The sequence below is a fragment of the Somniosus microcephalus genome, chromosome 31 (genome assembly GCF_052327205.1).
Source record: "Somniosus microcephalus isolate GS21.2 chromosome 31, FLI_Smic_1.0, whole genome shotgun sequence".
Classification (NCBI taxonomy): domain Eukaryota; kingdom Metazoa; phylum Chordata; class Chondrichthyes; order Squaliformes; family Somniosidae; genus Somniosus; species Somniosus microcephalus.
The window spans coordinates 21,239,008-21,263,668 of NC_141017.1; the positions used below are offsets into that span (position 1 = coordinate 21,239,008).

The 24,661-nt window shown below is 49.0% G+C and overlaps 1 protein-coding gene across 1 annotated transcript in view; it reads left to right on the forward strand.

Annotated features, from left to right (window-relative positions):
- Window positions 1–5,624: 5,624 nt before the first annotated feature.
- Window positions 5,625–24,661, forward strand: part of LOC147097618 (adhesion G protein-coupled receptor E3-like) — a 127,416-nt gene continuing 108,379 nt past the window's right edge. Inside the window, exons 1-4 of the mRNA XM_085971588.1 lie at window positions 5,625–5,817; window positions 17,081–17,173; window positions 20,158–20,307; window positions 24,102–24,251. Coding sequence (XP_085827714.1) covers window positions 5,787–5,817; window positions 17,081–17,173; window positions 20,158–20,307; window positions 24,102–24,251 — 424 coding nt within the window. The 5' untranslated portion in view covers window positions 5,625–5,786. The remainder of the gene's footprint in view (window positions 5,818–17,080; window positions 17,174–20,157; window positions 20,308–24,101; window positions 24,252–24,661) is intronic.

Consider the following 24,661-nt stretch of genomic DNA (forward strand, 5'->3'; position numbering starts at 1 on the left):
GTCTCTCACAGGCTTTTAAAGCTAATATGGCTTGCACATCCTTTGGCACCACGATTAATGCTAACGTGTGCTCTCTGTCCTTGTGTGTCACTTTGACAATGCATCTTCCTTTCACTGGTACTTCAGTACCTGAGTATCCTGTCACTTTCACTTTAATTCCATGTATCTTTGGTCTGGGTCTAATTTTCTTAAAATCAGTCCCTGATATCACATTAACTTGTGCTCCAGTATCCAATTTAAGTGGAATATGTATGTCATTCACTTTTAGTGTCAACATCCAGTCTCTTTCTTCTTGTTTGTTTTCAGACACAACATCTACATAGAACTCCTCTATGTCGCTTTCATCTACTGCATGGACCTTGCTTTGTTGCACTTGGTTCTTGCAGCAACGGGCATAATGGTTGTTTTTGTTGCAACTATTGCATCTTTTACCATATGCTGGACACTTTTTTGGTGGATGCTGTGTACCGCATCGACTACATGACTTTCGATTGTCCCTTTCATTTTCATTCGCTGGCCACGCCTCTTTTTTCACACTGGCGCTCGTTTTGTTAACCGGTTTGTATCCGTTCATTCTCACTGCATCCACGTTGCAGCTATTGTCACTGAACAGCTCCTTTGCCTGCAACTTCACAGTCTCTGTAGCCCTACACAGTGCTATGGCTTTTCCCAGGTCTAGATCTTGCTCTCTTAGCAGTCTTTCCCTTAGACCATTATCTGGAATACCACACACCAGTCTGTCTTTTATCAGCGAGTCTGTCAGTCCCCCAAATTCACACGATTTGCTTCTGTTTCTCAGTTCAGTCACATACTGATCAATAGTCTCACCCGTTTTCTGTACACATGTGAAAAATCTGTGCCTCTGAAACGTCACGTTACGTTTAGGTATGCAGTAGGCCTCAAACTGTTCCATTATTTTATCTAGCTTCATTTTGTCTCCATTAGCAGCGAATGTGAAGTTATTATACACCTCCAGCGCTTCATCACCCACGACATGTAAGAACAGTGATGATTTCCTTTTATTACTTTTCTCGTCAGCTCTGATTGCCGCTAAATACAACCCCACACATTGTTTGAATCTCCTCCAATTTACAGCCACATTACCTGTTAACTGAATCTTCACCAGTGGGAGTAAACCTTCCATTTTTCACTTCGTTAGCTATTCTCTAATGGTAAGTAACGATGTTCTCTTTTGGCTTGCTAATCTGTGGAGAGCTGATTTAACTTCAGATTTTTTCTCTTCATCTCTTTCAATCACTTCTGACACCATGTATTGATTTCTTTGTGGGTTCAATGATGAGACATTTATGAAAGAGTCTTTTAATCTAAAGTCTGTTCAACTCTTTATACAGCATTTCAGGAGACACCATGCTAGTGAGGCATCTAGAACGAAACTGAAACTAAACTCCACTGCCTTGCTTGCCTCAGTCACATGACCTCTGCTGGTCAGGCATAAGTAATCAATACCTGCAAACATGCTGGTAAGGCATCATAATCAAACAGGCAAATAACATCACTATTTGCTGATATCATTACACCCTGCACTTGGCTCCATTCATCTATCACCCCAACTTAAACAACCTCTACTCATCTAGCATATCCTTCTACTCCTTTGTCCCTCATGCAGGGGGCAGTATGAAGAAAGAATATGCTCCAATGTCTTCAGGGAACAGTTCCTTTTGCAATAAAGCTGGAAGAGATAGGACATCAAATTCATGCACTTAAAACCTGTTAATTTACAGAAAGAAGAAGTGGGCTGGTCTTATCCAGTTGATCTCTGTGTGTTTTGCAGAAATCTTCCTGTTTCACTCTCTTGTATTTCTTGGTGACCTGGTTTGGTTTGTGAAGAAAATCCAGCAATAAATGGGCTTTAGAAAATGAAAGACTCCCTCTCTGCACAGTGTCAGCTGTGACTCAGTTAGTAGCATTCTCACCTCTCAGTCAGAAGGCTGAGCACAAAAATCTAGGCTGACACTCCAGTGCAGTGCCGAGGGAGTGCCGCACTGTCGGAGGTGCCGTCTTTCGGAGGAGACGATAAAGCGAGGTCCCGTTTGCCCTCTCGGGGACGTAATAGATTCCACAGCATTATTTCAAAGAAGGCAGGGGAGTTATCCCCGGTATCCTGGCCAATATTTATCCCTCAATCAGCATCACTAAAACAGATTATCCGGCCATTAACACATTACTGTTTGTGGGAGCTTGCTGTGCACAAGTTGGCTGCCACGTTTCCTACATTACAACAGTGACTCCACTTCAAAAGTACTTCATTGGCTGTAAAGCACTTTGGAACATTCTGAGGTTGTGAAAGACAGCCTATAAAAAATGCAAATCTTTTTTTTTCCTTCGTGTCCTGCTATTCACACAAAGCCAGTCTCATATCTGATGGTACCTGGTACATTTCTCTCTCTGTGTGATAGTGTTATCTGCTGGTACTGCCAGGAGGCTGGGCTGAGGGTGAACTGATGCTTCTTAGCACTCCAATGTCTCAGTCAATGCAAGGACAATCGTTTTCACTTCCTATGTATTGATAAGCTTGAGATTATCCAAATCTCTGCTGCCCAGTTCCTAACCCATTCACCCATCGCCCCCTGTGCTCGCTGACCTACATTGGTTCCCGGTCCGGCAACGCCTCAATTTTAAAATTCTCATCCTTGTTTTCAAATCCCTCCATGGCCCTTGCCTCTCCCTATCTCTGTAATCTCCTCCAATCCTACAACCCTCCGAGATCTCTGCGCTCCTCCAATTCTGGCCTCTTGCACATCCCCGATTTTCATCGCTCTACCATTGGCGGCCGTGCCTTCAGCTGCCTGGGCTCTAAGATCTGGAATCCCCTCCCTAAACCTCTCCGCCTCTCTCTCCTCCTTTAAGACGCTCCTTAAAACCTACCTCTTTGACCAAGCTTTTAGTCGCCAGTCCTGATATCTCCTTAAGTGGCTCGGCATCAAATTTTGTTTGATAATTGCTCCTGTGAAGGGCCTGGGGGATGTCAGAGGCGCTAAATAAATGCAAGTTGTTGTCGTTGATTGTAGACTGGAGACAGCGGAGAAAGCAAACGAGGCAGCGAATGTATGGCGTGCAGTTACCCGCGGCGGACGGAGTGGGGGGAGGGACAATTTTAACGTAACTGACTTGGCAGGAAGCCCATGGGATCGGGTGGAACGCCGGTTGTCCACCCTGTCCCGATATTACTCTCTGATGATTTAAGTGGGAGTAAAATCGGGAATGGGTGTGAAACCAGCGTTGCTCCCGATGCTGTCAGTTTCCCGATGGGCGGGTTATGTTAAAATTGCCCCCCATGTGTGCCCCCGATTATAACGCCCAGGCCTCATTTCCTTAACGCCTCCCGGCTTTCTCCCGGCCCTTTCACGGGCCTGCGAGCATGCCACGTGCAAGGATTGGCACGTATAGATTATTCGATAGAACAAGCTCGCCGGCATGATATAGAATTATATGATATTGAGCTACAGTTGCTAGACTAAAGCACACTTCAGGGTGAGTTACAGCAGCGGGTGGGGAGTCTGAAGAAGGATTTCCGATTGCCAGTGGAGATAGGAGAATATATGTCTTTTGAAATAATGTTTGGAAGAGATAAGACATCAAGGGAGTGCACAATAAATTGTTAATAGCACCTGTATAACCAGCGTACAGACAGAGAGATAGTGATGACATATGGGGCACCCATTTGTCCTACACAATTTAACCTATCAAAATACAACAGTGCCCTGTGTCAGCCGTGGCTCAGTGGGTTGCACTCTCTCGACTCTGAGTCAGAAGGTTGTGGGTTCAAGTCCTCACTCCGCGAGACTGTGAGCACATAAATCTAGGCTGACTCTCCCAGTGCAGTGTTGAAGGAGCGCTGCACTGTCGGAGGTGCCGTCTTTCGGATGAGATGTTAAACCGAGGCCCCGTCGCTCTCTCAGGTGGATGTATAAGATCCCATGGCACTATTTCGAAGAGGAGCAGGGATGTTATCCCCGGTGTCCTGGCCAACATTTATCACTAAAACAGATCATTAGCACATTGCTGTTTGTGGGAGCTTGCTGTGTGCAAATTGGCTGCTGCGTTTCTTACATTACAACAGTGACTACTCTTTAAAGATAGTACTTCATTGGCTGTAAGAGTGCTTTGGAACATCAGATAGTCATGAAAGGCGCTATGGAAATGCAAATAAAAACAGAAAATGCTGGAGACACTCAGCAGGTCAGGCAGCATCTGTGAAGAGAGAAACAGAGTTAACGTTTCAGGTCGATGACCTTTCGTCAGAACTGGAAAAAAGCAGGAAACGGAACAGATTTTTAAGCAAGTGTAGGGGCTGGGAAATGGGGGAGGGGATGAAAGAACAAAAGGGGAGGTCTCTGATAGGATAGAAGGCAGGAGAGGTTAAGAGACATTAAGAGATATTCAAGGCGAGAGGAGATGGTAATGGGAGAGGTTAAGAAACAAAGGATGGCTCTAGATGAAGTGTGAATTGCGCCGGCAGAATGAAAGACAGCTGCCATGTGGGAGAGAAGAACAGACACAAACAAAAGGTGTGGATAAAAAATATATATATGATAGGGGCCGAGGTTATGATCTGAAATTGTTGAACTCGATGTTGAGTCCAGAAGGGTGTAAAGTGCCTAATCGAAAGATGAGGTGCTGTTCCTCGAGCTTACGCTGAGCTTCTGTGGAACAATGCAAGAGGCCGCGGACGGTGAGGTCTGAGTGGGAATGGAGCGGAGAATTAAAGTGACAGGCCACCGGAAGCTCGGGGTCCCCCTTACGGACTGAACGGAGGTGTTCCGCAAAACGGTCACCCAATCTGCGTTTGGTCTCCCCAATGGAAATGCAAGTCTTTCTTTCAGTTGGAGGTCCTGGGGAGAAGCTTCAATCTACTCTTTCTGAGGCTAGTGTGAGCAGCTTGGAGTCTCCTGAGGTATTTGAGTCTAATTGGCACCTATATCTCATCTACACTGCATGTAAGGGGTTGTCTTGTTATCTCATTGACTTGCTTTAATAAAGAGTGTTAACCAGGCGATTCGTAGTTCTTAGCATTTCCTGCTCAGTTTAGCCGACGCCCGGTCTCGGATGTGCACAGAACATTTGTGTAAAATGCACCATTTTCGCAACTTAAGCTTCACTATTGAGCAAAGCTAATAGCAGCCTGATTTACAACTGGGTGAGTCGAATTGGTCCACTGCCCAGTTGGGGGACTGAACCACAGAGAGTTGGAGTTCTCTGGTTGCTGATCTCAGCCCTGTTGGTAATAAAGGGGGCCGTCCGTGCAAGTTGTCTCAAAGACCGGTCGAAAAGGCCGGCCAGGGCTCCTGCTCCTGCTCACCATCTGGTAAGTGTTCATGCGGGTGCGAGGACCGGATGACACTCAGGTATGACGAACCCCATGGCTGAATAGCCGGTTGTGACACTCACTGCCCAGGCTCACAGTTGAGGAATGGTCAGTCGGGTGTCCAGCGGCTTCAGGTCCCCAAGTTTCCAAATTCTCTGCGGTGAATATTGCCGAAGGACCGCGCCCCCCCCCCCCCCCACTAACCCCCCCCCCCCCCCCACTTGCTCTGGTGCTGCTGTCAGGCTGGGATCACGTTGTTCTGACAACAGAATCATTGTGGTTTTGATTCTAGGTTTCTTCATTTACAGCTGTAACGACACAGCTTCCCTCCAGCACATCGCCAGTTCCTGTGGAGGACGTCAAGTGTGTAGAAGTGTTGAGCTGGAGCCCAGGCACCCTCAGTGTGTGAGAGGGGCTACCTGGAGTCACTGGTCCCGGGAGACCACATTGTTGGAAAACTATGGAAGCAGGGCTGCCGTATCTGATACTGGGTGAGTACGTGGTGATCAGAATTGGTGTGGTATTCAACTGATAGATCATATTTATTAAAATACATTTGCATAAACCCAGTACTTAACGCTCATAATTAAATGTGAGAGTGGGGCTGAACCATCTACGGTGGAAATGAGTGGAAGCACCCTGTGTATTCAAGGTGTATAAAAGAAGGAACAGCACAGGGTTTAAAATTGTGCATTTTTGACAAGATTTAATTCTGCAGTTTGCAGCCAGGCCTTCTCTATCACCTAAGGAACAAAGCTTTGGAAATGTTATGTGGTGCGAAGAGTTCTCAGGAGGAAATGCTAGCCGTTGCTTTCCTCAGGGTCGATATTTCTGTAGAGATGTTGATGGCACACAATCGACCTCCCATGGCATTGCTCAGTATGACTCGGAGGATAGAGAGTTTTTTTTAAACATTCCTGGAATGTGGGCATTCACTGGCAAGGCCAACATTTATTGCTCATCCCTAATTGCCCTTGAGAAGGTGGTGGGGACAACTGAGTGGCTTGCTAGGCCATTTCAGAGGGCAGTTAAGAATCAGCCACATTGCTGTGGGTCCTGGAGTCACATATAGGCCAGACCGGGTTAAGGACAGCAGATTTCCTTCCCTGAAGGACATTAGTGAACCAGATGGGTTTTATACAACAACCCAGTAGTTACATGGTCACCATTACTGATACTAGCTTTTTATTCCAGATTTTTAAAAATTTCACAGCTGCTATCATGGGATTTGAACTCATTTCCCACAGATCATTCATCCCGGCCTATTGGATTATTAGTCTAGTAACATAACCACTATGCTACCGTTCCCCCTTTGTTGGCTGCAAAGTGTGACAGGACATAAATGCCACACCTGGCGGAATTGCACGATATACACAAGACTTCTAACGTATCAAATATTCTATTTGCCCCTCCGAGATCTTCCACTGTCCCCTCACATCGCCCTTAGCCCTCCGACCATTTTATCTGCCCTCTACCTCCCAAACTATTATTGTGCCCCTTTGCCCACTTAACATTTGCCTCCCTCCACGGTGCCCCTTCCTAGCTCTCACCCCATTAAGGAAAGAAAAGAGAAGATTTGCGTTCATGTAGGGAATGAGCTGCGGAGCCTAAAAGCAGCAAAGGTGGTGGAATCTACCAGGCCAACCCCAGTAGCGGAGAGGAGCAGGTAAGGCGCTTAAAAGCACCTGGCTGGGTTGAGAAGGTCCTGTGGAGTGGACAACTACCAGCGGCCGGGATCAGTAGGAACTGGTGACGAGAGGTCAAGACCATTCAGCAAGGTACCAGACAGAAATTCTTTTCTTTTCTTTATAAACTTACTTCTACTCAGGCAGGGAGAGGGGCGCTGTGGGAAGGGGAGGGGGGCGGAGACGAGGGGGAAGAGGGAGCTTTCTGCAGTTCCACCTGCTGCTGTGACAGGGACCGTGACAACTCCCTGCCCAGTTTAGAATGGGAAACCCTTGTCAGAGTGACACCTGCAGGCGTCACAGGGAACTGCTGACACTTTAACATTGGAAAATTCAATAGGAAATGAGGAACTCGCTCTAAAATGGAACGTGTGATGCCCATATTGAATTTAATGTATTTTATACATAGATCGATGCAATATCAAGTGATGTTAAAAGCTGTAATCAGACTTTGGGGTCTATGAGACATATTTATGAATCAAACTTTTGCAATCTGTTTTTTTTTCATTCTGGGATGTGGGCATCGCTGGCAAGGCCAGCATTTATTGCCCATCCCTAGTTGCCCTTGAGAAGGTGGTGTTGAGCCGCCTTCTTGAACCGCTGCAGTCCGTGTGGTGAAGGTACTCCCACAGTGCTGTTAGGGAGGCAGTTCCAGGATTTTTGACCCAGCGACGATAAAGGAACAGCGACGTATGTCCAAGTCGGGATGGTGTGTGACTTGGAGGGGAACTTGGAGCTGGTGGCGTTCCCATGCGCCTGCTGCCCTTAACCTTCCAGGTGCTAGAGGTCGCGGGTTTGGGAGGTGCTGCCGAAGAAGCCTTGGCGAGTTGCTGCAGTGCATCTTGCAGATAGTACACACTGCAGCCACGGTACGTCGGTAGTGGAGGGAGAGAATGTTTAAGGCGGTAGATGGGGTGCCAATCAAGCGGGCTGCTTTGTCCTGGATTTTTAAGGTCCTTTTCTCTCTCCCATGTTTTTTTTTTCTCATTTTTCCAACCTTTCCCTGAGAGGGAGAAATGGCAAACCTACTCCCGGGCCACTAAATATCTGGCTCTATGGTCCAACTGCTTGGAGCAGCCCGTGGCACCTCTAACTGTTCCCCTCACCCCTTGGGGTGTACCTGCTGGCTGCACAGAAGACTCACCCAACAATGGCACAGCTGATGCCAGTGCCATCCAGCGTGAGGAGTCGGGGGCTGCCTTTACCCGCCAACCGTAGCATCAGCGCCAAGCGAAACTGCTCCACGTTGATGCTACAGTTGTACAGCAAAGGTAGCCCTGGAAAGCAATCCACTTCCTCCCTCGCTGTGATGCAGCACATTTCAACCACTTTACCACTATGTTGCCTTATCTCCTGTGTCTTATGACGTTTGCTGACTTCCTTCTTTTAGATGCTAGCTTGCGACCACAAGGCCATTTTCCTGCAAGAATTAGATACACCACATTAGGACGCTGCTTCGTGTTCATTGACAGGAGACCCATAAGGTTTACTATATCCATTAAATGAAACGAACTTGCATTTCTATAGCGCCTTTAACAAACTCAGGACGTGCCAAAGCGCTTTACAGCCAATGAAGTGCTTTTGAAGTGTGGTCACTGCTGCAATGTGGGATAAGAGGACGCATTGCAAATAAAAACAGAAAATGCTGGAGACACCCAGCAGGTCAGGCAGCATCTGTGAAGAGAGAAACAGAGTTAACGTTTCAGGTCGATGACCCTTCGTCAGAACTGGAAAAAAGCAGGAAATGGAACAGATTGTTAAGCAAGTTTAGAGGCTGGGAAATGAGGGAGGGTGTTGTGTCTGTGTATAATAAGACACAGACTGCAGGAGAACGGTATAACAGGTGTTTACTAAACGTGGCTCATACTGGAACTGATCTGTACAGATTACTACTCAGTACTATATACAGGTGTGGTCACTGCCGGTACTGCAGTATACATGAGCTGTAAAAGATAGTTCCCCCCTTAAAGGTATATACATTACAATTCCTCCCCTTTTAGATTAACAGTACCATAACACTCATTTAACAATTAAATATTAAACTAATTACAATTAACACTTTTAACATGCAACATTAGCTGAAAATAGTCTATTTATATATTCAGTCTTTGGGGAGGCTTCCTGATCCTTTCTGGATAGCGCCTTTCCCGAGTGTCTTGCTCTTGGTGCGGAGGCGATTCTGGCCCCCTGTCGTCGGTTGGTTCATCAGCTTCCGATGCTACTGTTTCTGGGGTAGATGCGACCTGTACGTCGGGTTCATCACCAGGTACGTATGGGCGAGGCATGGGGTTGACTTGTTCCTGTGACTCTAGGATCTGGTCAGCACGGCGGCTCACGATGCTCTCCCCAACATCCACTGTGTACATTAGTGGGCCCTGCCGTGTGCATGTCGTTCCTGGCTGCCATTTTTCTGTTCGGTAGTCGCGGGCCAAGACTGGTTGCCCTACATTGAAGCTCCTTGTTGGCTTCTCATGGATGTGCTGGAATTGCTTACTCTCAACATCTCTTCGTACGTTTGGTCTGAGCAAATCCAGGCGAGATCTTAACCTTCGGTTAAAGAACATGATGGCTGGGGCCTGGTTGGTGACTGCATGTGTCGCATTCCGGTAGGCGAACAGGAAATTGTCCACCTTGTGCTGCAGCGGAATGTTGTCATTGTACATAGCCTTTATTGCCTTCTTAAAGGTTTGTACGAACCTCTCAGCCAATCCATTTGTGGCTGGATGATGCAGGGCGGATGTGTAATGCCTTACCCCATTCTTTTTCAAGAACCTCCGGAACTCTTCGGACAGAAACTGTGGTCCGTTGTCGGAGCAAATCTGTTCTGGCAAGCCATTCCTGGCAAAAATGGTCCGTAGGACTGCAATAGTTTTCTCCGTGGTGGTGGAGGACATTTTGATGATCTCAGGCCATTTCGAGTGCGCATCCACGGCTATTAAAAACATTGAGTCCATGAATGAACCAGCAAAAATCAATATGCACCCGTTGCCATGGAGATGAGGGCCACTCCCATGGGTGTAGAGGGGCCTGTGGTGGTGCATTTTGGACTTTCTGGCATCCTGAGCAGCTCTTGGTCAGGTCCTCGATTTGTTTATCGATTCCCGGCCACCACACATAAGCCCTGGCTAGGCTTTTCATTTTTACCCCTCCCAGATGACCCTCATGAAGCTCATTGAGCACTCTATCCCTTAACTTGGGTAGAATTACCACTCAGGATCCACACATCAATGTCCCCCGGCACACTGACAGCTGTTCTCTCCTTGTCGAGAATGCTGGCAACAGTGAGTCGCCATGTGCTGGCCATCCCATCACCGTCAAATCATATACCTGAGACAGTGTCGGGTCATTTCGGGTTTCCTTTTCGATACAAGCGTTAGTTACCGGTAGGTATTCAACTATAGTCGAATGGAATATTTCGACAGGATCCACTGCTGGTGCTTCCTCCGCAGTAGGCAGTGGCAGGCGTGATAGCCCATCAGCATTTCCATGCTGTTTCATGCCCTTATATTCAATCTCATAGTGGTGCACCCCTAGAAAAAGTGACCATCTTTGTAGTCGTTGCAGAGTCATCACCGGAACGCCCTTCTTCGGATTAAAAATGGAGACAAGAGGCTGGTGATCAGTCAGCAAGGTGAATTTCTGCCCGTGCAGATAGTGATTGAACTTTTTCACTCCCCACACTAGGCTGAGGGCCTCCCTGTCAATCTGGGCGTAGTTACGCTCGGCTGAGGTTAGTGATCGTGACGCAAAGGCTATTGGCCTCTCTGAGCCGTCCGAGAATTTGTGCGACAGCACCGCTCCAATGCCGTAGGGTGACGCATCACATGCCAACTGAATTGGTACTGCCGGGTTGTAATGGGCCAATACCTCTTTCGATGTGATTAGCGTTTTGCTCTTCTGGAAAGCTCGTCTACATTCGTCACTCCACTTCCATGGCACCCCAGTTTGCAGTAGGGTGTTCAGTGGGTGTAGTATTGTAGACAAATTTGGCAAGAACTTATGGTAGTAGTTTACCAGCCCGAGGAATGACCTCAGTTGTGACACATTTTCCGGTGCTGGAGCCTTGACTACTGCCTCAATCTTCTCTGGGGACTTATGTAACCCCTCTTTATCGATAACGTGGCCACAATACGAGATCTGTTTTCTAAAAAACTCGCATTTGGGGCGGTTAGCTCGAAACCCATATTCCTGCAATCTAGTGAGCACCTGCTCCAGGTTGGCAAGGTGATCACTGTCATTTTCGCCCGTGACCAGGATGTCGTCCAAATAACACTGGGTCCCTGGGATCCCTTGCAGGACTTGTTCCATTGCCCTCTGCCAAATAGCCGGAGCTGATGCTACCCCGAATACCAGCCGGTTGTATTGGTAGAGACCTTTATGGGTGTTGATTGTGAGGTATTTTTTTGATGCTTCTTCTACCTCCATTTGCAGATACGCCTGGGCCAGATCAATCTTAGTGAAGCGTTTCCCTCCAGATAGCGCGGCGAAAATTTCTTCAATCCGCGGAAGTGGATATTGTACGGTGTGAAGGACCGGGTTCACTGTTACCTTAAAGTCCCCACAGATGCGAACCTTCCTTGGTTCCCCAGGCGTGCTGCTGAACGACTTTTTCATCACAAGGACGGTGGGTGTAGCCCACTCGCTCCAGTCTACCTTGGACAGTACACCTGAACGTCACAGACTCTCCAGCTCTGCTTCGACAGCTGGGCGAATCGCATAAGGTACCGGTGTGGCCTTAAAAAATTTTGGGCTTGCATTTTCTTCAATTTTAATCGTCGCTGTCAGGCTTTTTAGTGTTCCGAGTCCTTGCTGGAACACTTCTTTCGCGTCAGTTAGGATCTTTGACAGTCGCCCAGGTGTGACGTCGTCATCCTTTTTGTCAGCCACAGTCAGTGCCTGTATGGAATGCCAATCCAGTTGTATTTTCCGGATCCATTCACGTCCCAGTAATGGTGGTCCTCCATCTTGCAATACATACAGGTCTAGTTTTGGTGTTTCCTTACCGTTATATATAACGGTCACCCTTATTTTTCCTTTGGGGTAGACTTTTTGCCCCATGTACGTCTTCAAAATAATTTTTGTGTCTCTCAAGGGTATGTGTGAGAATAGCTGCTCGTAGTCCCGTCGGTTTATGACTGTTAGGGCTGATCCTGTGTCCAATTCCATCTTTACCTGGACTCCTGCTATCTTGAGAGTGACCCAAATGGTTCGGTGATCCTCCGTTGTGATCACATTATGTAGTTTCAGACAACTCAGTTCCCTGCTTTCGGAGTCGTTATCACTCTTTTGTTCGTCTGAACTATTCTCCGTCATCTTATGTACCTTCTTGTACTTTCCTTTGGTAGGTTTCTTATTGCTGGTTTTCTTTCCCGACCTGCAGATTTGTGCTATGTGTCCTACTTTTCCACACTGTCTGCACACTTTGTCTTTGAACCAGCAATCATTCTGGTCGTGTGTTGTTCTGCCGCAGCGATAGCACTTCTCTGTTCCATATGACATTTCGTTTGTGCCATTTTCTTGCGGTCTCTGTTGTATCTCTGCAGCACCCCATGCTGCTGCTTCATATGATACCGCAATGCTGAAAGCCTTTTCCAGCTAAAAGCCGTTTCTGGGTTCCTTCACTTTGAAGCCCACGCACAAACTTGTCCCTTAAGGTATCTGCCAGGCCCGCTCCAAACTGGCAGTGTTTCGATAGTTTGCGCAGTTCTGTTAAATAATCAGCATTGCTTTCATCCTTATGCTGGTTCCGTTTGTGAAACTTGAATCTTTCTGCTATCAGCAGCGGTGTGGGGTTTAAATGTTCCTGTAGTATCGTTACTATGTCTTCAAAACTCTTTTCCATTGGCTTCGTTGGGGTTACTAGATTTCGTAATAAACCATACGTCTTTGCACCCATTAAATTTAACAATGCCGACGCTTTCTTGTCATCTGACACCTCATTTGCCTTGCAGTATACCTCTATTCGTTCGACATATGTAGTCCAATCTTCGACTTCATTGTCAAACGCGGTGATACTGCCACTCTTCGGCATTTTGGGTGTGGTTTAAAAATGGCGTCTCCCAATGGCTTAAAATGGCGTCTCCCGCGCTTTCCTTCCTCCCCCGCTGCTGCCAACACCACTCCCGGCGGTTCTCGTGGCAATGGCGGCGCCCTGTAGGTTTCGCGCGCTTCTCCTGCGCTGCTGCCAACGCCGCTCTTGGCGGCCCTCGTGGCAATGGCGGCGCCTCGCGGGTTTCTGCGCGTCTCTCTCTCCCTCTCTTCGACGCTGTTCGGCCCCTGAACACCGGCTGCGCCCTGTGCGCTCTGCCCTCTCTCTCTCTCCCCCGTCAACGCTGCTCGGCCCTTTGCTGTGCCGCTCGGTCGGGCTCTAGCCCGCCGCCGTCCGGGAAGGGTCTGCGCACTACCTGTTGCCAGCCCGTTTCGCTGGACCACCTCGACTGGAAAGCCAAGCCTGGCTCTCGACAGCCTCCCCCACAATTCTCGAGTCTCTGCTGGATGACTGGGTGGTTGCCCGTGGTCGACGCCCGAGTCTCTGGCCTTGACCTCCAATCCACTGATCTCCAGGCACGAATCCCTGGGAGGTGATGCAGAGTTGCAGGTAGGTTCGAACTTGCCTTGTCGCCAAAGTTGTGTCTGTGTATAATAAGACACAGACTGCAGGAGAATGGTATAACAGGTGTTTACTAAACGTGGCTCACACTGGAACTGATCTGTACAGATTACTACTCAGTACTATATACAGGTGTGGTCACTGCCGGTACTGCAGTATACATGAGCTGTAAAAGATAGTTCCCCCCTTAAAGGTATATACATTACAGAGGGGATGAAAGAACAAAGGGGAAGGTCTGTGATAGGATAGAAGGCAGGAGAGGTTAAGAGACATTAAGAGATATTCAAGGCAAAAGGAGATGATAATGGGAGGGGTTAAGAAACAAAGGATGGCTCGAGATGAAGTGTAAATTGCGCTGGCAGAATGAAAGACAGCTGCCCTGTGGGAGAGAAGAACAGAAGGCACAAACAAAAAGTGTGGATAAAAAAATATATATATATGTGATCGGGGCCGAGGTTATGATCTGAAATTGTTGAACTCTATGTTGAGTCCAGAAGGCTGTAAAGTGTCTAATCGAAAGATGAGGTGCTGTTCCTTGAGGTTACGCTGAGCTTCCGTGGAACAATGCAAGAGGCTGAGGATGGTGAGGTCTGAGTGGGAATGGAGCGGAGAATTAAAGTGACAGGCGACCGGAAGCTCGGGGTCCCCCTTACGGACTGAACGGAGGTGTTCCGCAAAGCGGTCACCCAATCTGCGTTTGGTCTCCCCAATGCAAGTTAAAATTGCAGTCGGTCAGATCGGGGGTGGAGTAGGTAAGACCCGTCCCCCCCCCCCATTCCATTTTAACTGCCCCTCCCCGCCCGGTAGAAACCAGACAGAGTTAAAATCGAGGCCAAAGTGTTTGTTTTAGGCATTAGAAATACGTTAATATGTTAATGCTTTAAATTGCGTGCTTTGTTCATTGGTTCCAAAAAGGACAATAGGGGATTCAGGAGAAATCTCTTTACCCAGAGAGTGGTGAGAATGTGGAACTCACTACCACAGGGAGTGGTTGAGGTGAATAGCGTAGATGCATTTAAGAGGAAGCTAGATAAACACATGAGGGAGAAAGGAATAGTCGGTTAGGCTGATACGGTGAGATGAAGAGGGCTGGGAGGAAGCTGGTGTGGAGCATAAACACCGGCATGGACCAGTTGGGCCGAATGGCCTGTTTCGGTGCTGTACATCCAATGTAATTCGATGTAAAAAGGTTGCTAGCAAGCATGTGATATTTGGACTGTTTCAGAGGTCAGACAGATCCCGAGATTGTCATCTTGGAGACAGTTTCTGGGAAGCTCGGCCCCATTAAGCCTTGCTGGCCTGTGGATGCTTGGCGTGCGGGAGACATATTTGATTTGCTTTGCTCCTGGCTTGAATTTCAAAGCAGATGGAAGCTTATACCTCAGGCAGACTTGCCCCAACTCACCAATTTTCTACTGAGACCATCGAGATGATGTTTCGTGGGCGGCCCACTCAAATTTCCCACATGCGCCAGTTTTTTCCATTCAAAAGCCCGTGAGCCGGCTGTGCGGGACCTCCAGACCGCTGCCTGGCAGTGCAACTCAATGGGCTCACTGGCAGAAAGGTTCACGTAAAATGTTGTCGGGGGGCCGTGTCTGAGGGCCAGCTTTACCATGAGGTTTAGCCTCACTGTTGGAGGCCCCTTTTAAAGGGGCAGCCTACTTTCTTTTATTTTTATATTCAAGAAGATGTGGTTATGCCTTTGTTACCTCTAGACTTGACTATTCCAACGCACTCCTGGCTGGCCTCCCACATTCCACCCTACGTAAACTTGAGGTCATCCAAAACTCGGCTGCCCGTGTCCTAACTCGCACCAAGACCCGTTCGCCCATCACCCTCTGATGTGCCTCAATATTGATGTGCCTCAATGAATTCGAGACTCAACGTTAACGGAGCAAAGCAAGGCTTTTATTAACTCAGAAAGTAATACACAGTGGAGAAGTGTCTCTCATCCAGAGATCTGCTGTACTGCCTGTGAGACACGCTGGGGCCTGCTTAAGTAGGGGCCAGGTATGGGCGGAGCCCTACACACAATACAATACAGGTAAGGAAATGAAACTGAAACTAAACTCCCCTGCTTGTCACAGTCACAGGCACAATCAAACACAGAGAATACAGTGCCTGATGAATGGCATATTTCATCACACCCTCTGTGCTCGCTGACCTACATTGGCTCCCGGTTAAGCAGCGCCTCGATTTCAAAATTCTCATCCTTGTTTTCAAATCCCTCCATGGCCTCCTCGCCCCTCCCTATCTCTGTAATCTCCTCCAGCCCCACCACCCCCCGAGATATCTGCGCTCCTCTAATTCTGCCCTCTTGAGCATCCCTGATTATAATGGCTCAACCATTGGTGGCCGTGCCTTCTGTTGCCTGGGCCGTAAACTCTGGAACTTCCTGCCTAAACCTCTCTGCCTCGCTACCTCTCTTTCCACCTTTAAGACGCTCCTTAAAACCTACCTCTTTGACCAAGCTTTTGGTCACCTGCCCTAATTTATCCTTATGTGGATCGGTTTCAAATTTGTTGTCTTATAATACTCCTGTGAAGCGCCTTGGGACGTTTTACTACGTTAAAGGCGCTATATAAATCCAAGTTGTTGTTGTTTATGTACTTTAATGTAAATCTCCTGTTGGTTATTATTAAATCTCTTCTATAGTTTATAACCTAGACTGTGGTGGAATATTTATTCCAATGCTTTCCAAAGTTTAAGAGATTGCGAGAGGGCTTGTGATGTATGCAGGAAATGGAAGGCAGTACCGTGGGTTTCTGTTGTCAACCAGTGGCTGTGTGGGCAGCACCCTCGCCTCCGAGGCAGAAGGTCGTGGATTCAGCCCCCCGCTCCAAAGTCTTGTGCACGTAATCCAGGCTGACGCTTCCAGTGAAGTGCTGAGGGAGCGCCGCACTGTCGGGAGCTGCCGTCGTTCGGTGGAGACATTAACCTGAGGCCCCGTCTGCTCCCGTCTCAGGTGGATGTAAAAGATCCCGCAGCGCTATTCCGAAGAAGAGCAGTGGGGAGCTCTCCCCGGTGTCCTGGCACAAGATTTATTCCCTCAATCCGCCACCACTGAAGGAAAGAACGGATTACCTAGTCATTACCAGGTTGCTGTTTGTGGGATCTTGCTGTGCCCAGGTTGTTTTCCGACACTGCAACAGCGACTACACTTCAAAAGTTCTTCATTGGCAGTAAAGCGCTTTGGGACATCCTGCGGTCAGGAAAGACGTCATAGAAAATGCAAGTTTTCCTTTCATTCTGTTGAAATTGCCCCGTACTGATGTGAAAATGCAGAAGAGACGAGAGCTTCACTCTCCAGCTGCCCTGTGAATGTCCACTTGAAGGAGAATATTCCATTCCACACCGGGTTCCTTTCACTTTCCCAGGGAACACACCGATCAATGATTCTTTGCAAAATGAATGGTGCTGCAAAAATGTTTTTCACATGCACGTTTCTTTTATATCCAGTGACATACTTTGGTAATCTGTGGGGTCCGCTTATCGTCACCAGCCAGACGTGCCAATCTGGATTCATCAGTGCAAAGAATTGGGGCTGCATTGGTAAGTGGGTTGTCCTTTGCCTTTCCATCTCCCTTATCCTTTAACAGCATCCAAATTTATAAGCCCTATGGCCAGCTGTATGAGAGTTTAACACAGGCAGGACTTCACGACAACTACATGACATTTCTCTAAACTTCCAGGTTTCCACAGTCCCACAGTGTAGGTATGTTAGACTCGTGGGCTGGGATTTTCTCAAGGGAGGTGGGTTGAGAGCGGGGGGTGGCCTCCGAGGCAGACGGGAAACCTGGGAGGCCGACTTTAATGGCAGGGCCTGATTTGCCTGCGAGGCTGGCTGGCTGCGGGCGGGTAGGCCTCAGATGCGAGGGGCCGGTCCGGGGGGGAGGGATCGCGGGGCTCGGCACGGTCAGAGATCATGGAGGAGGGGAGGTGGTGGTCGGGGATCGGGGTGGAGGGGGGTCGGAGGTCGAGAGGGGGTGGGAGGGTCAAAGGGGATCGGGGATCGGAGGGGTCAGGGATCGGCGGGGGAGGTTGGGGATCGGCACGGTCTAGGTCGGGGATCTGGGGGGTTGTCGGGGATTGTGGTGGCTGGACGAGGGAGGGGGAGCAGGTCGGTGCGGATTGGCAGGGCGGGGGGAGAGAGGATCGGAACTGGCCACCTGAGGATTGTCCTCAGCCTCAGCATCATCGGTGGGGTGTGGGGTGGGGAGGCCTAGTGGTGGGGATTGGAGGCCTCGGACGGGGGGGAAGGCCTGGGCTGAGGGGGAGGCCTGGGGCGGGGGTAAGGCCTGGGGAGGTGATCAGAGGCCTCATGGTGGGGTCTCCGATCACGGGGGTGGGTTAGGTGGGGAGCCTGGATCCAGGCGGTGGGTATGAAGCCACTTACATCCTGGGTGAAGCAGTCCCCGCCTCGGTTTAACTGCCGGGTTTCATGAAACCTGTCCACAGGCAGTTAAATTCAAAATGGAGGTGAGAAAAGAGGCCGCTAGCCTCATTACAATATTTAAATTAACGTCCAGCCCCCTGGGAGCGGGTTGGTCGCCCGTCCCCCCGTTCCCATGGAAAAACCTGAAGTGGGCGGGCTGGAGGCGGGATCAGGTCGAGAATCCCATTTTTAGCAATTTAACTGCCTCACGCTCCAAATCCACCCGTTATTTTAGGGGAACATTCCAGCTGTGGTTTATAGTGCAAGACTAGTGACCCAAAGAATCATAGAACCATAGACTAGTACAGCACAGAAAGAGGCCATTCGGCCCATCGAGTCTGCGCCGGCTCTTTCGAAGAGCAATCCAGTCAGTCCCACTCCCCCGCTCTTTCCCCATATCCCTGTAATTTTTTTCTCCCTCAAGTATTTATCCAATTCCCTCTTGAAGGCTAATATTGAATCTGTGTCCACCGCCCTATCAGGCAGAGCATTCCAAATCCTAACCACTCGTTGTGTAAAAAAGTTTTTCCCCATGTCGCCTCTGGTTCTTTTGCCAATCACCTTAAATCTGAGCCCTCTGGTTATCGACCCTTCAGCCATTGGAAACAGTTTCTCTTTATTTACTCTATCTAAACCCTTCATGATTTTAAACCCCTCTATCAAATCTCCTCTTAGCCTCCTCTGCTCCGAAGACAACAACCCCAGCTTCTCCAGTCTATCCATGTAACTAATCCCTCATCCCTGGAACCATTCTAGTAAATCTCTTCTGCACCCTCTCCAAAGCCTTCACATCCCTCCTAAAGTGCGGTGCCCAGAACTGGACACAATACTCTAGTGGGGGCCGAACTCGAGTTTTATACAGGCTGTGAGTTCCAATCCCATGTTGGCATGTTGTGCAATTGAATTGAATCTATCAGGTGAGGTGTGAGATGGCACAAGGAAGCTCCTACATTGTCAGAAAAACCCAACTGGTTCACACATGCCAGGGAGGTGTGCAAATAACTGTGTACAGCATACACTGTGATGGAGGCCCGGGTACCACACAATGTGCTGGTGTGGCTGTTCATAGAATATTAGACTCATATTGCACAGAAGGAGGCCATTCGGCCCATCGTGCCTGTGCTGGCTCTTTGGTAGAGCTCGCCAATTAATCCCACTCCCCCCTGCTCTTTCCCCATAGCCCTGTAAATTTTTTCCCTTCAAGTATTTATCCAGTTCCCTTTTGAAAGTTACTATTGAATCTGCTTCCACCGCCCTTTCAGGCAGCGCGTTCCAGATCACAACAACTCGCTGCATAAAAAAAATGTTTCCTCATCTCCCCTCTGGTTCTTTTGCCAATTATCTTAAATCTGTGACCTCTGGTTACCGACCCTCCTGCCACTGGAAACAGTTTCTCCTTATTTACTCTATCAAAACCATTCATGATTCTGAACACCTCTGTCAAATCTCTGCTCGAAGGCGAACAACCCCGGCTTCTCCAGTCTCTCCGCAAAACTGAAATTCCACATGCGCGGCCCACTCAAAACGATTTTTTCCATTGTGGAGCAGGCAAGCGGCCTGTGCCGGCCCAGGTTAACGGGAACCTTGGTTGGATACCCTACTACTAACAGACGGTATGAGAATGAGCGTCAATTAGGAGACCGAAACAGCGAGGAATCTGCGTCACCGAGGTCATTTGGAGACGAGTGGTTTGGGTGGTAAAACCAAACATTTCGCTCAAAGTCATATCAAACGTCATCGGAACCGATTTATGATCGTTGAGGGGGCGAAATCAGGAGGCACTTGATCGCACAAAGGGGTAGCAGAAATCTGTAACTCTCTGCCCCAAAAGGCTGTGGATGCTGGGGGACAATTGGAGCTTCCAAGGCTGAGGTCGATAGATTTTTATTGGGCAAGGGATGTGGAGCGAAAGCGGTTAAATGGAGCCAAGCTGCAGATCAGCCACGATCTAATTGAATGGCGCAACAGGCCGGAGGGGCTGAACAAGCCCTCCTCCTGTTTCTGTTGCTCCTAATCCCATCCCACTCAGACCCAGAGAAAAATATTCACTGTGCATCTTAATTTGACAAGTCGTATAATTTTTTTTTTTGCTTCATTTCAGATGAAAATGAGTGTGACGGCAATATTTTAACGAGGTGCGGTTGGAACACAGAATGCTACAACACCCCTGGGAGTTTCTATTGTACCTGTAAGGAAGGATACGTCAGCCAATCAGGAAGAACTAACTTTAATACCAGGACAAACTGCCAAGGTATAGAGGGAGTTCACGTCTTGTGTCCGTACATGTCCCACTCCAGGGACTTGAGCACAAAAGTCCAGGCTTGACACTCCCAGTGCAGTGCTGAGGGAGTGCTGCACTGTCGGAGGTGCCGTCTTTCGGATGAGACATTAAACCAAGGCCCCACCTGCTCTCTCAGGTGGACGTAAAAGATCCCACGGCCACTATTTCAAAGAAGAGCAGGGGAGTTATCCCCGGTGTGCTGGCCAATATTTATCCCTCAACTAACCTCGCTAAAACAGATTATCTGGTCGTTATCACATTGCTGCTTGTGGGACCTTGCTGTGCGCAAATTGGCTGCCGCGTTTCCTACATTACAACAGTGACTGCACTCTTCATTGGCTGTAAAGCGCTTTGAGACGTCGGGTGGTCGTGAAAGGCGCTACAGAAATGCAAGTCTTTCTTTCTTTCTGTCTTTCATGTTGAAAAGGATCACTCCTGAACCTTTGGCTGTAATATTGCTGATGAGGCAACATGCTACCCTGGGGTGAGCAGTTGGACCGACGAGACGGGGCAGAGACTTCTGTTGGAATATGCACATTCACAGAAATCACAGAAACCCCACAGTGCAGATAGAGGCCATTTCGGCCCATCGAGCCTGCACCGACACATATCCCACCCGATTCCTGTAACCCCTACACCAACACATATCCCACCCGATCCCCGCGTATTTACTCCCCCTAACAGTAAGGGTCAATTTATCATAGCCAATCAACCTAACCCGCACATCTTTGGACATTGTATGTGTTCGGGAAGTTTAAAAAAAAGAGAAAGATCTTGCATTTATATAGCGCCTTTTATGGCCTCAGGACGTCTGGAAGCGCTTTACAGCCAATGAATACTATTTTGATGTGTAGTCACTGTTGTACTGTAGGAAATTAGTAACTCAATTGGCACACAGAAAGCTCCCAAAAACAGCAATGTGATAATGACCAGCTAACTGGTTTTAGCTGTTGAGTGAGGGATAAATATTGACCAGGAAACCAGGATAACTCCCCTGCTCTTCTTTCAAATAGCACCATGGCATCTTCTACGTTCACCTGTGAGGGCAGATGGGGCTTCAGTTTAGTGACTCATCCGAAGCACTGCCCCTCCAACAGTGCAGTGTTCCCTCAGTACTGCCCCTCCGACAGTGCAGCGCTCCCTCAGTACTGCCCCTCCGACAGTGCGGCACCCCCTCAGTACTGCCCCTCCAACAGTGCGGCGCTCCCTCAGTACTGCCCCTCCAACAGTGCAGTGTTCCCTCAGTACTGCCCCTCCGACAGTACAGCGCTCCCTCAGTACTGCCCCTCCAACAGTGCGGCGCTCCCTCAGTACTGCCCCTCCGACAGTGCGGCACTCCCTCAGTACTGCCCCTCCAACAGTGCGGCGCTCCCTCAGTACTGCCCCTCCGACAGTGCAGCACTCCATCAGTACTGACCCTCCGACAGTGCAACACTCCCTCAGTACTGACCCTCCGACAGTGCGGCGCACCCTCAGTACTGCCCCTCCGACAGTGCAGCGCTCCCTCAGTACTGCAACTCCGACAGTGCAGCACTCCCTCAGTACTGCCCCTCCGACAGTGCAGCGCTCCCTCAGCACTGCCCCTCCGGCAGTGCCGCACTCCCTCAGTACTGCCCCTCCGACTGTGCAGCGCTCCCTCAGTACTGCCCCTCTGACAGTGCAGCGCTCCCTCAGTACTGCCCCACCGACAGTGCCGCACTCCCTCAGTACTGCCCCTCCGACAGTGCAGCGTTCGCTCAGTACTGCCCCTCCAACAGTGAAGCGCTCCCTCAGTACTGCCCTTCCAACAGTGCAGCGCTGCCTTATTACTGCCCCTCCAACAGTGCGGTGCTACCTCAGTACTGCTCCTCCCACAGTGCAGCGCTCTCTCAGTACTGCCCCTCCGACAGTGCAGCGCTGCCTCATTACTGCCCCTCCGACAGTGCGGCGCTACCTCAGTACTGCCCCTCCCACAGTGCAGCAGTCCCTCAGTACTGCCCCATCAAGTCTGCGCCAGCTCTTTCGAAGAGCAGTCCAGTTAGTCCCACTCCCCCGCTCTTTCCCCATATCCCTGTAATTTTTTTCTCCCTCAAGTATTTATCCAATTCCCTTTTGAAGGCTAATATTGAATCTGTGTCCACCGCCCTATCAGGCAGAGCATTCCAAATCCTAACCACTCGTTGTGTAAAAAAGTTTTTCCCCATGTCGCCTCTGGTTCTTTTGCCAATCACCTTAAATCTGAGCCCTCTGGTTATCGACCCTTCAGCCATTGGAAACAGTTTCTCTTTATTTACTCTATCTAAACCCTTCATGATTTTAAACCCCTCTATCAAATCTCCTCTTAGCCTCCTCTGCTCCGAAGACAACAACCCCAGCTTCTCCAGTCTATCCATGTAACTAATCCCTCATCCCTGGAACCATTCTAGTAAATCTCTTCTGCACCCTCTCCAAAGCCTTCACATCCCTCCTAAAGTGCGGTGCCCAGAACTGAACACAATACTCTAGTGGGGGCCGAACTCGAGTTTTATACAGGCTGTGAGTTCCAATCCCACGTTGGCATGTTGTGCGATTGAATTGAATCTATCAGGTGAGGTGTGAGATGGCACAAGGAAGCTCCTACATTGTCAGAAAAACCCAACTGGTTCACACATGCCAGGGAGGTGTGCAAATAACTGTGTACAGCATACACTGTGATGGAGGCCCGGGTACCACACAATGTGCTGGTGTGGCTGTTCATAGAATATTAGACTCATATTGCACAGAAGGAGGCCATTCGGGCCATCGTGCCTGTGCCGGCTCTTTGGTAGAGCTCGCCAATTAATCCCACTCCCCCCTGCTCTTTCCCCATAGCCCTGTAAATTTTTTCCCTTCAAGTATTTATCCAGTTCCCTTTTGAAAGTTACTATTGAATCTGCTTCCACCGCCCTTTCAGGCAGCGCGTTCCAGATCACAACAACTCGCTGCATAAAAAAAATGTTTCCTCATCTCCCCTCTGGTTCTTTTGCCAATTATCTTAAATCTGTGTCCGCTGGTTACCGACCCTCCTGCCTCTGGAAACAGTTTCTCCTTATTTACTCTATCAAAACCATTCATGATTCTGAACACCTCTGTCAAATCTCCTGTTAACCTTCTCTGCTCGAAGGCGAACAACCCCGGCTTCTCCAGTCTCTCCGCAAAACTGAAATTCCACATGCGCGGCCCACTCAAAACGATTTTTTCCATTGTGGAGCAGGCAAGCGGCCTGTGCCGGCCCAGGTTAACGGGAACCTTGGTTGGATACCCTACTACTAACAGACGGTATGAGAATGAGCGTCAATTAGGAGACCGAAACAGCGAGGAATCTGCGTCACCGAGGTCATTTGGAGACGAGTGGTTTGGGTGGTAAAACCAAACATTTCGCTCAAAGTCATATCAAACGTCATCGGAACCGATTTATGATCGTTGAGGGGGCGAAATCAGGAGGCACTTGATCGCACAAAGGGGTAGCAGAAATCTGTAACTCTCTGCCCCAAAAGGCTGTGGATGCTGGGGGACAATTGGAGCTTCCAAGGCTGAGGTCGATAGATTTTTATTGGGCAAGGGATGTGGAGCGAAAGCGGTTAAATGGAGCCAAGCTGCAGATCAGCCACGATCTAATTGAATGGTGCAACAGGCCGGAGGGGCTGAACAGGCCCTCCTCCTGTTTCTGTTGCTCCTAATCCCATCCCACTCAGACCCAGAGAAAAATATTCACTGTGCATCTTAATTTGACAAGTCGTATAATTTTTTTTTTTGCTTCATTTCAGATGAAAATGAGTGTGACGGCAATATTTTAACGAGGTGCGGTTGGAACACAGAATGCTACAACACCCCTGGGAGTTTCTATTGTACCTGTAAGGAAGGATACGTCAGCCAATCAGGAAGAACTAACTTTAATACCAGGACAAACTGCCAAGGTATAGAGGGAGTTCACGTCTTGTGTCCGTACATGTCCCACTCCAGGGACTTGAGCACAAAAGTCCAGGCTTGACACTCCCAGTGCAGTGCTGAGGGAGTGCTGCACTGTCGGAGGTGCCGTCTTTCGGATGAGACATTAAACCAAGGCCCCACCTGCTCTCTCAGGTGGACGTAAAAGATCCCACGGCCACTATTTCAAAGAAGAGCAGGGGAGTTATCCCCGGTGTGCTGGCCAATATTTATCCCTCAACTAACCTCGCTAAAACAGATTATCTGGTCGTTATCACATTGCTGCTTGTGGGACCTTGCTGTGCGCAAATTGGCTGCCGCGTTTCCTACATTACAACAGTGACTGCACTCTTCATTGGCTGTAAAGCGCTTTGAGACGTCGGGTGGTCGTGAAAGGCGC